The 15,770-nt window shown below is 36.6% G+C and overlaps 1 protein-coding gene across 1 annotated transcript in view; it reads left to right on the top strand.

The window, feature by feature from the left end:
- The window catches only part of CCDC152 (coiled-coil domain containing 152), a 33,481-nt gene that overhangs the window by 2,203 nt on the left and 15,508 nt on the right, over nt 1–15,770 (top strand). The window contains exons 2-4 of the mRNA XM_036280113.1: nt 407–512; nt 2,817–2,885; nt 15,340–15,404. Of these exons, the coding sequence (XP_036136006.1) occupies nt 407–512; nt 2,817–2,885; nt 15,340–15,404 (240 nt within the window). The remainder of the gene's footprint in view (nt 1–406; nt 513–2,816; nt 2,886–15,339; nt 15,405–15,770) is intronic.

Raw genomic sequence — 15,770 nt, 5'->3', positions numbered from 1 at the left:
ATTCTCAGTCAGGGCACGTGCCCAGGTTGTGGGCCTGATCCTCAGTGGGGGGCATGCAGGAGGTGGCCAATTGATGTTCTCTCTCATCGATGTTTCTATCTCTCTCTCTCTCTCCCTCTCCCTTCCTCTCTCTAAAATCAATAAAGAAAAATATTTTTTTAAAAATATGATCCTTCCCAACAGTTGTATAATCATAAAATATTGTGGAAAAACATATAAGGATTTGTAACCAAAGGACTGAGGGTTGAATAGTTGGAAAGAAGGGGTTCAGGTTATATAAGAGTTAATTATTAGATATTCAGATAGTAAGTGGTTTTGTATTTTCATTAGTCTTTATATGCTTAGGTAAGAAAATCAAACTAACATTGATTTGGTAATGATTATATATATATTGTTTCTTCTACAGAAAATGATGGAAACCATTGGAAAGAACAATATACTGGATATGCAGTTAGAGAAAACGAACTGTTTATTAAAGGGAATGCAAACAAAGGAAGTCTCACTTAGAGAAGGTCAGTCCGTGGCTGCCTGAAGAAATACTAATTTGAATGAGAGTGCCTTTTTTGGGTACAATAGTGATTAATGTTGCCCCTTACATTTGTAAAATACATTAAATTCACATAGCACTTCTTAGACTATTTTATCCTTGCTATATCCCTGAAAGACAGCTAGGACTGATTATTACTCTACCTCAGTAATGAAGAAAAATAAAAGTAGTTAAATAATTTGTCTGAGGCCACTCAGCTAAGAAATAGCAAATCCAAGCATCAACTCAGGCCTTCAAAGCCATGCAAAAAATACAGTTGAATTTCTGCCTCACAATAACTCCAAAAGAAATTTCAGATGGGTCAAAATTTTTAGTGTTAAAAACGGACTGTCGCAGTCTGACGCTTTCCCTGTCTTCTGAAACCCCCACCTGCCACCTGTCGCTCCCCCATGGCCGCCCTCTTAGCTGCACCCGCACTCATTCTGTGCCTGGTGGGTGCCTGGTGGGCGCCTGGGCTCCCGGGGGAAGGCTGGGCACTGAGGATGTGGTGAAACTTTAGTTTGGGGGCAAGATTGCAAAGATAGTCACTTTTCATTATACTTGTGTTTCATGTGTATTTTATATTTGAAAAAAATAAATACTTTCAAAACATTTAATTCTGCCTCCTTTAAATCTAATGACCTTTTTGCTGGATAATACACAGCAGAAGTAAATGAACAAATAAGAATGACAATTTATAGAGTCAAGTGTGTGCTAATGCACCTAGAGAAGAACAAACTATACATATATATAATACTACTATTGAGAACCAAGTACTGTAAAAGTTATTTTCATGCAGAATTGTATTTAACATTTTCCAACTGCTTTATGAAATAGGTGTTAATATGGAAATTGCTAGTTAATGGTAGAACCTAAATTTGAGCTCAAAATAGTCATTGATTTACTTAATTATATGGTATAAGAAGTAGCTTAATAGTCTGAACTCTAGTTTTTTAAAATTGAATAGAACAGTAGTATTGTTCAAATTACATTATAAAGTTCAATGGAAATGATAATTGGATGCATGTTTACAAAGAGACGTAAAAGCCATTATGCTAAAATAATGAGCGGTGTTGTACCTTAGGAACAGTTCCTTATTGAGCCAGTTTCTTTTTAAGAAAAAGTGTGTGTGTGTGTGTGTGTGTGTGTGTCTGTGTGTGTGTGTGTGTGTGTGTGTGTGTGTGTGTTGGGAGAGCCACCTTGTGTTCAAATTGTGAAATGCACATTATCTAAATGTATACTTTCAGCTTCAGGGCTGTTTTCAATTTGCTGATGACTGAGGTGCCATATTTCATGAATTAATGTACAATGTGCCTCTAAAAGACACAAAGACAAGTGATAGCTGAGCCTGTGCCTCCTTAACTTTTTAATTATAGCAGCTAACATGCTAACATACATGAAGTAGGTATTGTCAAATGTAATTGAACAATCTACTACTGGGAAATAGCAAGAGAGAAAAAAATGGAGGATGGTGGGAACTTGGGATAGATGGTGGTAATGATGGAGGGGGTGGGGAGAAGTGTAAAACCACAAGAGTAGAATTTTTTAACTGCATAAAGTTTTTAACTTCTGCAAAAGTTACGTGGAGACTGAATGCAGGACCTCTCACTGAAAGTGAAGTTTTGATTCTTTCATTGAGTCAGTAAGTAAAAAACTATTGAACGCCTGTGAAGTAGTCACCATGTTAGATAGAAGGAATATAAAAATAAGAATGTCATCTTTACCTGAAAGAGTTTACTATCTGGTGGGAGAAACCACAAATACCTAATATGTATTGTGATGAATGAAGAAAATAGATATATACAAATTGTTCTGGGATATAAAGGGAAGAAATGATACCAACAGCAATAACAATGTTAAATATTTGTGAATGAATTTAGAAAGTATATTTTCTCATTTGGTTGTCAGAACAGTCATACATGAGAATAGCCTTTTGTATGAGGTAGGATGGGTGTTACCTAAACTTTTATTTTGCAGATGAAGAATATAAGCTTAAGTAGGGTAAGTAGCTACCCAGGATGTTATAGCTTGAAAGTGCAGAAGGGGAGACTAACCCAGTTCCTCTGACTCCGTGTTTCATGGTTGCATCAGCATGTCCTGCAGTTCCTGAGGAAGTATTAGATAAACAGATTAAGAGCACAGATTTGAAATGAGAAAAACTGGTGTTCATGTTTATACCTTCCATTTACTGACTGTGGAATCTTTTTACTTTATGTATTTCAACTTTGAGAGAATAATTCCACAATGAAAGCAAATAATCTTCAAATAAATTTATCTCTTTATGTTTTAGAATGTGCTACTCTTCATAATATGATAAAGGGGCTACAACAGACCATCGAATATCAACATAATTTGAAAGGTAAATTAGACAAAAGATAAATCTAAAACAAGACGATGTATTTGAGCACATTTAGAGATAGAGAGTTTTTACATTGTTGACAATAAGTTCTTTTTAATTTGGTCTTATTAAATGTATCAGCTAAGGGAAGGACTCCTTACTACTGAATAATATCTTCCTCAATTATTATGAAACAAATGTCATGCTGAACAGAACAATCCAGTCAAAATCTGACACAAACATCAGGGTTTTATAGTCTGTAATAATTCTCTTTATTACTTTCAGAAGTTTCAAAGCTTATTTCTTTTCAGCAGTACTCTTGGTCTTCCATAACCCATGTTCAGTTTCGAATGGGTAGATGTTTACCAGTAGTTACACAATGAACACTCTACTCAAACTGCAGTGATGTTTCCTGTTCAATTTCTCATCGTAGTCTAAGGCTGTGTGTGTAGATGAAGCTGTCATGTTCAGCTTGCCTTAATTCTGCTGGGCATGCTCCCCAGTAGGCCTGCCACTGGCCAAACGGACAGACACCAAGGGTGTTGTCATGTTCCCATGTAGCTACAGAGCAGTGTTTGTGGGTTTCCTCCACAAGACTGGAGATCAAACTAAACTGTCTTCAGGGTCCCTTCCAACATAAAACCTACACCAAACAAGAATTTCTCATCTTTGTCTTCTGCTTTTATCACAAAATACTTTACATATGTAGGTAAGATATAATAGTGATCTTATATGCTATTTATCTGATTTGGCATGTTACTCCTTATTATCTTTACACTGTTCTAATTGAGATTTATCTTTTTTTAAGAATTAATATTAATTCTTACTTTTCATTGCTTCCCCTTAAAATATTTCCTCAAGTGTTAATGAAACAAATATAGAAATTGTATTAGAAGACTTTGCACTGACATTGTCAAAAAGCAACTGCAGTATAGAAGGGTTTACTTCCATGTCAATATACCCCTGAAAGCTGTTCTGGAGACTGAGAAGGGTAATAGATCGGGAACCGTCGCTAATGCTTTTTCTGTGGACTAGTTTCTGCAGGCTTCTGGTCCCCATATATCCCGTAGATTTTCACTTTACTTGGCACTAGCATTCTGCTCATTTTTCCCAGCGTTTTTTTTTTTTTTTTTTTGGTACATGCCCTGAGTGGGAACCGAACCCAGGACTCTCTGGCCCACAGGCCGACGCTCCAACCGCTGAGCCAAACCGGCCAGGGCTTTCCCAGTGTTTTATTCCCACCCCACATTTGGTTTGGCTTTCATTTTCCAATCTCAGTGCTGATGGCTCAGAACAAACCTTCCCTTCTCTGTGACTATATACAATACTTAGCTGCATTTTAAGAGTATGTGAATGTTCATAATTATTTATAGGCTTCTTATTTTAGGATTTAGAATGGTATTTAACTATTTTCAGGATTTTGTTTAAATAAAACATCTAGCAGAAATTAAAGTCAATGTTTTGAATTTCCAGAGAGTCAGTTATAATTTAATAATGAATATATTATTTCTTTGTAAAAAGATATCAGATACTGACCAGTAGTCAAGGAGACCATCTTTGTACAGATATGGTAGTATACATTTTTAAGTAGCTCTTTCTGAAGATGGATATTCCATGGTACCTCTTTGGAAGAAATGGTGATCCACTGATTTCATGTTTCCAATGTTCTACAGGCCTTGCTGTGGGCAAAGTGATAGATGTGAACTACCTGTCTTTCCCTTCTTTCATTTCATCCATTTGACTGTCAAGATTGTAAGATTAATTTGCTTGTTTGGGCTGTGGAGTGCTTACAAATGATTACCTCCCCAGAAATAATTTCCTCTTTTTCTTCATAGAAGCCTGATTTTTCCCTGATATTCATTCTTCAATCACATAATCAGGGGAAGCTGATAACACCCCAGCTTTAAGCAAAAGCTTCTGAAATAAATCTCTCTCTCTCCCAAAAGATGGACTCAAGATGGACTATATTTTTCTGGTTGTTGACAGGCCTGCATATAATGCCCGAAATTGTTGCAGACTTCTAGCTTCCAGCCTGAGAAGTATGACAGCGTGGAGGGTAGCAGAAGAAGAGACTGAAAGGGCGTGGATTTTTAACATTATTGAGCTAGTGAATCAGTTACCCCTAGGCTTAAGTTCTTTCAGCTGCTGTGAGAGACCTGCACCTCCCTTTACTCTCATCCTTCAGTCTTTCCAGCAGGAGCTTATGGGTTGTGTAAACGATGATTCATTGAGACACAAAAAGAAAGCATGGGAATGTCTAGTAACATTTATTTTCATCTAAAAATCAAAGCAAATAATCTGATGACAGTTTAATAATAGAATATTGTCCCTCACTCTCTTTGAATGCCAGTTATACATCATTCAGGATACACAGATCTCTCCCAAGGAGAGGGGCAGTTCTAACACTGAACAGTTGCACCTTTAGTTTTCCTCTAGTCTCAGTGGATTGACATTGGTACAGCTTACAGGTGCCTGGTTTAGAGGGTTCACGGTGAACAAGCAGCTTTAAGAACTAGAACACAGACTAACAATAATGCGAGCACAAGTCAGCAAGAAGCAGGGCTGTCCCTCCACCCCTTCTTTTTTTTTTAATCCTCACCAGAGGACATTTTTTTGTTAAGATAGAGTGGGAGGGAGAGAGAGAAACATCGATGTGAAAGGGACACATCGAGTGGCTGCCACCCACACGACCCAACCAGGGCCCGGGACAAACTGCAATCGAGGTACGTGCCCTTAGCGGGAACCGAACGCAGGTCTCTCTGGACTGCAGGCCAACGCTCTAACCGCTGAGCCAGACCCGCCAGGGCCCTCCACCCCTTTTTTATTAGACATGCTAAAATGTTAAGAGTAATGAAAATCTATCACACCTGAGGGAATGTCAGCCAGTAGAGACCAAGTAAATGCTTCTGGGAGAAAACGAATCCATAGCAAAATTATTTTCAAATGGATATGTAGAAATGGTTCAATCATTATTGATTTGGAAGCTTAAAACACATCAACTTAAGTATTCTCACCTGCACGTTAAACTGGGCAACAAAATACTACAATCAAAACAGATTCTTCAGTGATCAAACAATGATTCTCAGTGATTTTGAACCTGTTTGTTAAATGTTTGCTTTAAAAAAAAAAACACAAAACATTTTGAGACTCTTAGAAGAACAAGTAAGATCAGGAAGATGGATATTTGACTTAATTTAAAAAACAATCACCTCTTCATAATTGGTGTTTGAGACTGAAAAATGAGTATCATGCTTTAGTAAGTGCAGCCAAGGATGCATTTGTGCCATTAAAACCATCTGAATGTTGAAACCAGCCCTCAAATTTCTGTATCAAAGAGTTAGGTCAACATTGTAAAAATTGTTGATGCATTTCAGTTCTATTGTCTCACTAACATTATTAGTAATAATTCAACATTTTTAGTTTTATAACAATACTTTAAATAATATTAAAATAATCTAACATTTTTCTCCTTAGTTAATCTTTTTAATGTCTACTTTTATCTGTTTTAAGAATAATATACAATATTATATATAATTTATATAATATATAAGGAGATATATTTAATGTATATATAACTTATAGATAAATAGGCATGAATTGGGGAGTACATGCTCATTATTTTTATTAAGAGGGTATGCAGTTATAAAAGTTTGGAGACTGTATTAGGTTAGAACACCACATCTGTGTGTCACAACTTTTTAGGTATTGTTACTTATGTTGGCCAGTCTATCCCCTCCTACCTTCCTACTAGTTACATATGAAAAAGTGGTTGGTCCCTCTTGCCAAGGTATTAAACAGTTTGGGGCAACAGCATTGGGGTTTCATACCTTAAGGGAAAACAAGACTTTCTCATTCTAATCAGTGATTGGATGACCAAGTTAAGTATAGTTTCCGAGATGTTGTCATTGCCAAGGACCAAAGAAGCTCTTTCTACCATTACTGCTAACCTGACACTCAAGCAATATTAATAAATAGCATCTGATATGCTGTTTATCAGGCTGGAGAGATGCAAGGGACCAGCATGCAGCTTATATAAAAGTGTTTGGTAGCCACCTGGCTGGTGTGGTTTAGTGGACTCAGCATTGGCCCCTGGACTGAGAGGTCCTGGTTCAATTCCCAGTCAGGGCACATGCCTGGGTTGTGGGCTCAATCCCCAGAAGGGGGTGTGCAGTAGCAGCCAATTGATGTTTCCCTCTCACATTGATGTTTCTCTCTCTCCCTCTTTCTCTAAAAAAAATTAAAAATATATTTTTTAAAAAGCGTTTGGTAGCCTTTGATAATATGGGCTTTTTCTTCTTGTTGCTTGATTGTCTTATTCTTTTCTCTCCTATCCTTCCCCTAAATTTGGACCTTATAACTCAAGGAATGGATCCATCCTATCTTTGAAAGAATGTGTTGAGAGTTTAGGATATGGACATGCGTCCTTAAAAATAGAGTGTGATTCATCACAATATATCAAATGATAGAAATTTTTCCTGTATTATGCCATTATATATTATTCTATATGCTAATTTAAGAGAACCCCAGTAATTCACTGTATGAAAGATAGTGATGTCATACCCTCTAACTTATGACCAGTGATTAGTACCAGGGCAAAGAAAACACGATTCAGAGGTTTTTCTTCATTAGAGAAGAATTATCACGATATAACCAGTCCCTGATTAAATGAATTTCAGGAATTTAATTTAGGAATTTAAACACACATGCAATCATGTGGAGAAAAAAGAGACCCATGAAATCAGCTAAAAATACAGAGCACTTCCAAAATCAATAGCATTTATACTTACTTTTGGCAAACTTACTTTTGACTCTAGATTATTTATTGCAAATTAATATTGCTTTTTTCCTGTCTAAACTGAATCTGAATAACTTGAATTTATCTAGGCCCTTATATTCTAATAGGGTAGGTTTTAAGGAAGACATTGTTATGTATATAGTACAACTCTACTGTACAAAATTGTACTAAGCCAAAAGATTTCATCAAAATTGATCATTGGTCAGATGTTTAAGGAAGGGCAATGGCATGCAGTTCACTGCTATTCTGTAGGAATAATCTGAGACTAGGCTAAGCCATGATCAGTTACTTAGGAAGAAGGTATTACTTAAATTAAAAGTAGTTGGAAATTGTTTAAATACTTCTTTAAACATAATTGTAAAAAAGATTTCCTTATAATAATTTGACATTTAGCTTCCAGTATATCCTTGAAACAATGCTAAGTTTATATAATCATTTTTTTGTATGGGGAAGTTATCTGGTATATATTTCAGAATTTTCATTATTTTATAATTGCCTTCTTTCAAAAGAGATTTGTGAAAAGAAATTAAAATTGATAAGAAACTTAGAGGACTTGATTGGAGCAGAAGAAAAACAGTAGTTTCCAGGCTCTAGGTCTTGAATACTTGTAGCAAGTCTCATTAGAGTACTGACGATGGAAAACAGTGAACTTCAACTTTTTAAGTCTTTGTTCTATAAGAGTTGTTTTGAGTGGGCTAATTAGCTGAGCTCAATAAGCTAATACTTCGAGGAGGCTCTTTGCTTAGTTTTCCTTCAAGCCTGCAGGGCATGGAGATGATTCTTTAAAACAAAACTGGGTTCTGTTCCAGTGCAAGAAGGGGTGCCGGTTGCTAGGAATGAACAATGTCCCGCAAGAAAGGAAAATTACTGTAAACATTTAAACAGTAAAGTGGCGTAATCACATTTGGGGGAAAAAAGGAAATTAAAGAACAAAATCTGTGAACAAGACCAGCTACATGATTTATAGGGCCAGTGCAAAATAAAATTGTGGGGCCCTGTGTTCAAAGAGCAGGAAAAAAGTATCATTAAAGGTTCTAAAATATAAAGCTTTTTCTGTCTTCCGTGGTCTCGCTCAACTTGTCAGGGTTTTTATTTGTTATTTAATGTTGCTCTAAGTAAAAAAATAAACATTCTAATTATGAGCATGAATTTTAACATTCATCTTTATACTGTATTGTGCAAATCAAGTTTAAATATAAGAATAAGAGCATTTCACTCTTATGTGGAATCACAAAGGTACACAATTAATACTTGATAGGTTGCACATGCATGTTTATTTCATTCTTACCAGAAAAGTGGAAATGTTACACAAAGCTACCTCAACCAATTTTTATTTGTTTTACTTCTTGATATGTGCCCAAACCAGCATTCTCCCTGCAGCCCACTAGTCAGTAAACAGGACCGAAAGGAAAGGGAACCGTGGATTTCCCTCTTTCCCTTCCCTTTTATGTCGTTTTCAGTGTAATTGGTTGGCTACTTGAGGGAAGAACAGAAGTTTAAAAAGGATGTGATAGAGTTGCTTGGTCATTTATGTTTCTTAGACTGTGTTTGCTTTCATTTTGCATTTGAATTAGGTTCTAGCGCACAAGAAAAGTGTGGCCTCCCAGACCTGTCAGTCCCTTGCTTAGTGGTAGACGAACATGCTTACCTTGTACTTGTACTTGTATCTTTGAGCTGGGCTCCCAAGTACCATGAGTCTACCAGAACGCTGTGCTCATGAGCCTTGCAGATGCAGTGCATGAATGTGTGGCGGAGAAGATTGTGTAAATTAATGAGTGTTGCTCACACAGCCTCTACTCACGTGCATGATCCATTGACCCACTGGAATTTACTTACAGACATAAGTTCAAAGACAGAAGTATTAAGAATTTCAAGAAGTTAATGGCAGAGTATTAAACCAAGCATGGCGCCCTCTGAGGGCAGGGCCCTGTGCATCTGCCCCAGTTGCACACCCATAAAGCTGGCCCTGCTGGTAAATGGGTAGGGAGGGAGTTGGGTAGACACTTTGATCAGAAGCCTAAAGTAAGGGATAGTTGCTTCAATATTGCACAAAAATTAACTTAAATTTTCTAGAAAACAAGGCAAAACAAAATAAGACCAGAAAATTGGTCAGTTATCTAACTATCAATATCTGATTTTTTAAAAATAAAATAAAAACTCTCAGTTTACTACAAGACAAAAACTTTTACAGGATCTGAGTAAATTGTGGATGATCTCAGTTGAAATCAACACAGCCTTTATTCAGGTAATCTTTAATGTAAAAATATTTAGATTGTGGAATGAACTTTTTACAAAGCTAAGCAGTTTTAGTTATCAATGATACCATAGAAAGCCAACTCACTATGAGAATGTAATGAATTTAAAAACAATGCTTACTTAAGAATTTTCCTCCCAGTCTGATACCAAAGGAGAATAACCAATTTTAGAAAAATATATTGCAAAATTATTAGAATCCAAGAGATCAAAGTGGATTTTGCCTTGGTCAGAGAAAATGTAGTTGTCAAATATCAGGATCAGGTGAATTCTACAGTGATACAAAATGCTATTTGAATTTATAACCACCCTAGCTAGAGTAGCAAAAACCTTACACTTTAAGGAAGTAGCTATATGTGTTTGAAAACAGTCTGGCCTGGCCAGTGTGGCTCAGTGGTTAAGCATCGACCCATGCACCAAGAGGTCACCAGTTCGATTCCCAGTTGAGGCACATGCCCGGGTTGTGGGCCCAATCCCCAGTGGGGCACATGCAGGAGGTGGCCAATCGATGTTTCTTTCTCTCCCTCTCCCTTCCTCTCTCTCTAAAATCAATAAAGAAAAAATTTTTTAAAAGAAAACAGTCTGGTAGGATTATGGAAAAAAAACCATTGCTAACAATAATTATGTCGATTGTACTACAGGTGAAAGCCAACACAGAGCCAACCGAAGTATAATATAGAGTATTAGGAGGTTCTCTGTTTCTTCAGCAGATGGCTTTAGTTCACAGATAAATCATGTGGTTCTGCTTAGCCTACTTATAGACATGCCAGAGCCAGATGATATGCAAGTACTAAAACATTTAGATGGGTTGATCAACCCTCCTTGCAGAGGGATGACAATATTATTAAAATGTCTGTTTTCCTGAAGTTAATAAACTCATTTAATGGAATTTTAATGAAAATACTAAATTTGGGGTGGGGGAGAAGATTGTGTAAAATAAAGTCCATTTGACAAAAGAAACAAGAAAATCTAGTGTAAACAAGAAAACTATGAAAAATAAGAATATGGGGAAGGGAGACTTCCATGACCAGACAACAACATGCTCTGAAGCTGTTAGAGTGAAATTAATATGGTCTCGGCATAGAAATTGAAAAATACATCCACGGAAAGAAGAGAACTAGATTCTAGAAAAGGTCCCAATATTTGTTAATGTAATATATGGCACAAGGAATATTTCACTTTATTGGAAAAAAGAATGGCATTTTAACATGGTACTGGCACAACTAGCTTTCCATCTGGAAGCAAAGGAAGTTGGACTGTTTCCCACCACATCAAAAATAAATTCCAGATGGATAAAAGAATTTAGTGTAAAAAAGAATACAAACTTCAAAGGAAATCTAGGATGCACATGTACAGCCTAGCACAGAAAGATACCTTCTTAACCAACCTGGGAGCCTCAGGTGCTGTGTAAGAGAAACATACTAGTGGGCTTTCCTGTGCAACAGAGCACCAACAATGACAGCAGTGAAAAAGAACTTGTCATTTTGTCACGCAAAAGGCAAACAACAAATAATTTATATGAAAACGTGTTTTCAAATACCAACGTAGTTTAATATCTACAACATACAAAGAGCTCTACAAATTGACCAGCGAAGAAAAAATGAAAAATGTTAATGGGCCAAAGATATGACTAAAACTATGAGAATGTCTCTGTGTGTCTGCATGTGTATGGTCCAGAGGTCAAGAGTACAGAGAAAACAGAAACACACAGGTATACCAGGGGTGTGGAGGCAGAGGGCGGAGGAGGAGAGAGAGGAGGGGGAGGGAAAAACAGGAGAGGAGGAAGGCTCCTAGAATTATCAGCACATATGCTATGATCCTATTTATGTAAAATTATAAAAATGTATGCATAGAAAAATGACAGACTTGAAGGAATGTTCATTTTTAAGAAATAAGTTCTTTGCAAAGTAATATGTATAGCAGAATTTTTATTGGTAAAAACAAATAAAACCAGTAGAAATGTGTGATGTTTACATACAATTGTATAAGCTGGGGGGAAAGTAGGGAAGGAATACAGAGCAGGCTGTAAACATCGATGACTTCAGTGAGGAGAGTGGGTGGAGAAGAAATGATTACTTCCCTTTACAGATTCTTGTCTTAATCGAACAAGCAAGTAGCCCTGGCCGGCTCCGCGGTTAGAGCGTCGGCCTGCATATACAGAGACCCGGGTTTGGTTCCCACTAAGGGCACGTACCTCGGTTGCAGTTTGTCCCCGGCCCTGGTTGGGTTATGCAGGAGGCAGCCACTCTATGTGTCCCTTTCACATCAAAGTTTCTCTCTCTGTCTCTCTCCTTCCCACTCTGTCTGAACAAAAAAAATGGAAAAATGTCCTCGGGTAAGTATAAAAAAAAAAAAAAAAAAACAAGCCAAGTATACATTTATAAATTGGAAAACATCTTTTCTTTCATCTTTTAATGATGGATGCTTTAGCATTTGCAATAGACATAAAGAGGTATTTGTTACCTTCTTAGGACAGTCCCCCAGCCCTTAATTACTGTGACTAAAAAAAAAAAAAAAAAAAAAAAACTTAGAATTTAAAGCTGAATGATAAAAGAAAGTAAAGCTAATTTATTATTAGAGAGATGAAAATCATCTAGAATCTCCAGTTTCCTAATTCTAGAATACACACATTCCACTAACAAGACACATTTCCTCTTGAATACTCGGAGGTTACATGACTATTAATGTATTGTGCCCCCAAGGCTTGAAAATCCTGTTAGAATGGGGGCAGAAAACATATCTTTTGTCCTAAAGGGAGTCAGCTATTTTATAGACAGTGTTCCTGGTTGAAAATAGTTCAAATTTTTGGAGCTTTCCATTCAAGGAAACATCAAATTTTCCAACAAAATTTTTGTGAAACTGAAGCCACCATCAGGACTGAACTCTGCATTTTAAAATACAACCCCTTTAAAATATAACACTTTCCTATCTGTTTGATTATAATCTTTGAAAACAAATTGATTTTATACTTTTGCTTTCATTTTAATGCTGTATTATTTATTTATTTATTTTAATGTCGTATTTTTTAAATTTATTTTTTATTGTTGACTGGATATTTGTGTTACTTATCATCTTCCCCTGTAGATATAGTACTGGCTTTTCTCTTTCTGCCTCAAATACCTTTATTCTCCTGATTACTGGGACTCCAAACTTTACAGTAACAATTTACTCTTCCTCCCCAACATTATCAATTTTTTTTCTCCACAAGACTCATAATCATTACTTCTTAGCCATGCTTCTGCAATAGTTTCACAAGTGGACTCCCATTTCCAAGGTCTCCTCTCAACATTACTGTACTGTAAGATAAACCTGAAAACATTGTTCAGATAATGTCAAAAATCTTTACTGATTTGTTGTTGTTACTAGTTCATGGTTATGTTCTGTTCTGTTCTGTTCTGTTATGTTATGTTATGTTATGTTATGTTGTGTTTGCTATGTTATGTTTTATGTTACGGTTGTTGGAGAAGGGGGTGAAATAGGCTGCTAAGTAGGACTTTTCCTATTAAACTTAAACTGGTAAATAAGGCCCAAGATTTTTATTTTAATTTTTAAATGAAATAGTCTCACGTTCTAAAGCAAACTGCTAACATATTACCAAAACTTGGGAGTGGATTCAGACTCCTGATTATGTTAACCCACAGAAGCAATTCACAACCATCAGAAAGTACTAGAACCCCAGAAGTTATCTAGAGACCCTCTCCTCATTCCCTATCCCCAACCCCGAAGGGCTAGACAGAGAAAGACAATTAGAGAGAAAGCTAATTCTCCTTCCCCACGTCCATTGAGTCCTGTAAGCCACAGATCTGGACAGTGAGACGGGTTATGAAAACTTTCACATTTGAAATAGAAAATTAGACTTTTAAACTGACCTGGATGTTTCGTAATGGGGATCATTGCAGACTTTTTTAATTTTCCCAAAATATCATTAAGGCAGTGGCAATGCAGAGATGAAGGGAAATTCACCCCAGTACTGTTGATCACACTGATGAGACAGGGGTATGGAGGGAAGCTTTTCATTTTATATCACCTGATAAAAAACAGTTTAAATTTAAATGTAGACTGTATAAGTGCAGAGTAAAAGCCCTCAGGATAAATAAATGCTAATCTATCATATAACAATTCAATAATGCACAGACTAAAAAAACCCTGCCCTATTTGTGGTCAGCCCCCTCAGCCCCCACACCAAAGATAAAACAGAATGACTGACCTAGTGTATTGTGCCCTTTTTCTGTGAATTACAAAGTCCTGAAATTACTAGCTTTAACAATCTGGTGGAATTTTTGGAAATGATTTTTAAAATGAAGAGCAATTAACATACTGTGAACTGCACAGATCTCAAGTGTACAGTACATTCAGTGAATTTTGACCATGTCAAATACTTCTCTCTTCTGGGACACTGCATCTTCAATTACTCCTCCTTTTCTCTGTCTTTCATCTCCCTCTTTCTACTGACCATTTCTTTCAGCATTTAAACAACTCAGATCTCTTTCAAATTTTAAACAAACGACAACAAAGTGCCATTGACTTTGGGTTTATTGCCTTCAATTGCCCTCACTCTTTTCTTTTCCAATCAAACCTCAAGGGAATAGTAGCCTGCACTCAATACCTTCATTCCTTCACCTTCACTTAGTCTTTAACTTAGAACAGTTGGGCATCTCCCAAAATTTCATTCAAAGTTCTTTCACTTGACCTTATTTATTGCATTTATTACCAGTGATTATAACCTGTTTAACCACTTTTCTTAGGACACTGCCTCCTGCATCTCTGGACACTTCTCAATCTTCTTATAGGATGCTCTTCTTTGGCCTCTCCTGAATGTTTCTCAGCCCACCAGAAACATTCTCCTGGAGAGCTCAAACATTTCAAATTCAGCATGGTGAAGATTCAGATTCATTATTTCACTCCTAAAATTCCCCTTTTAATTTTTCTCAAACTGTTGGATGTTTTTCACATTCCCAAACCAGAAACCTAAAAGGCAGAGGTTCCCCTTTCCCTTTGCCTCTGCTATGCAATCACTAAGGCTCCTGGTAATTCTATCGTGTAAATAGTTATCTGCCCCTGATGCAACTAAAATAACCTCCTTCCACGTGGGTAAGCCCAGTCTCGGCTCAGAGGGCTCCTTCTCTGTGTACCCTTTCCTGACCAAGCTGACTCCGGCTTTTCTTGCACAGGTCCCCATAGTGTTTCAGACACACTGCCATTACAGAACAGTCATGACCACTTACACATCTGTCTCACCCCTAGGCTGCACATTCTGTGAAGAACAGTGACCTTTTGTTTCAGCATCCAGGCTCAGCCCTCCGTGCTCCTGCACTGGATGCTGTCGCATGTTGCGTGCATTCACGAATGGAGACTTAAAGGTTAACGTATTCCCACAGTAGCTGAGAGGTGCTGTATATCAGGGTGCTCTTTGATGATTTTACACAGGTGAAAATGAACAACTAAAAAGAAATGCTGATCTTATGAAAGAAAAGTTAAAATCTCATGAACAGGTGAGTTTATGTATCTTTATATCAGTCAAATCCTTGTAGAGCATTTGTCTTCTTGAATTAGAAAAAAAAAGTCATTGTTCTGATTAATAAAAACAGCAAAATTTATAGAGTAAATATCTATGTGTGTGCCAGAATTTTTAATAAAAATTTTTTAAGAAATAGAAATTTTGAGGACCCCAGTCTTCTTGCAGACTGTAATGCACTAACATATCACTTGTACTTTTTCTTTCTACCAAAAAGAAAGGCATTTGTTTTGCTACATATTTTTAAATTATGTTAATAAAGTTTTTGCTCTGGAGTATACTCTATTAGCACTTTTAAACTTTTTTACCATAAAGTAAATGAGTCTTTAATCTTTATAATTTG

This window comes from Molossus molossus, unplaced genomic scaffold (genome assembly GCF_014108415.1).
Source record: "Molossus molossus isolate mMolMol1 unplaced genomic scaffold, mMolMol1.p scaffold_m16_p_3, whole genome shotgun sequence".
Taxonomy (NCBI): domain Eukaryota; kingdom Metazoa; phylum Chordata; class Mammalia; order Chiroptera; family Molossidae; genus Molossus; species Molossus molossus.
Note: the sequence above shows the minus strand (reverse complement) of the source record. Positions and strands in the feature narration are given on the sequence as shown.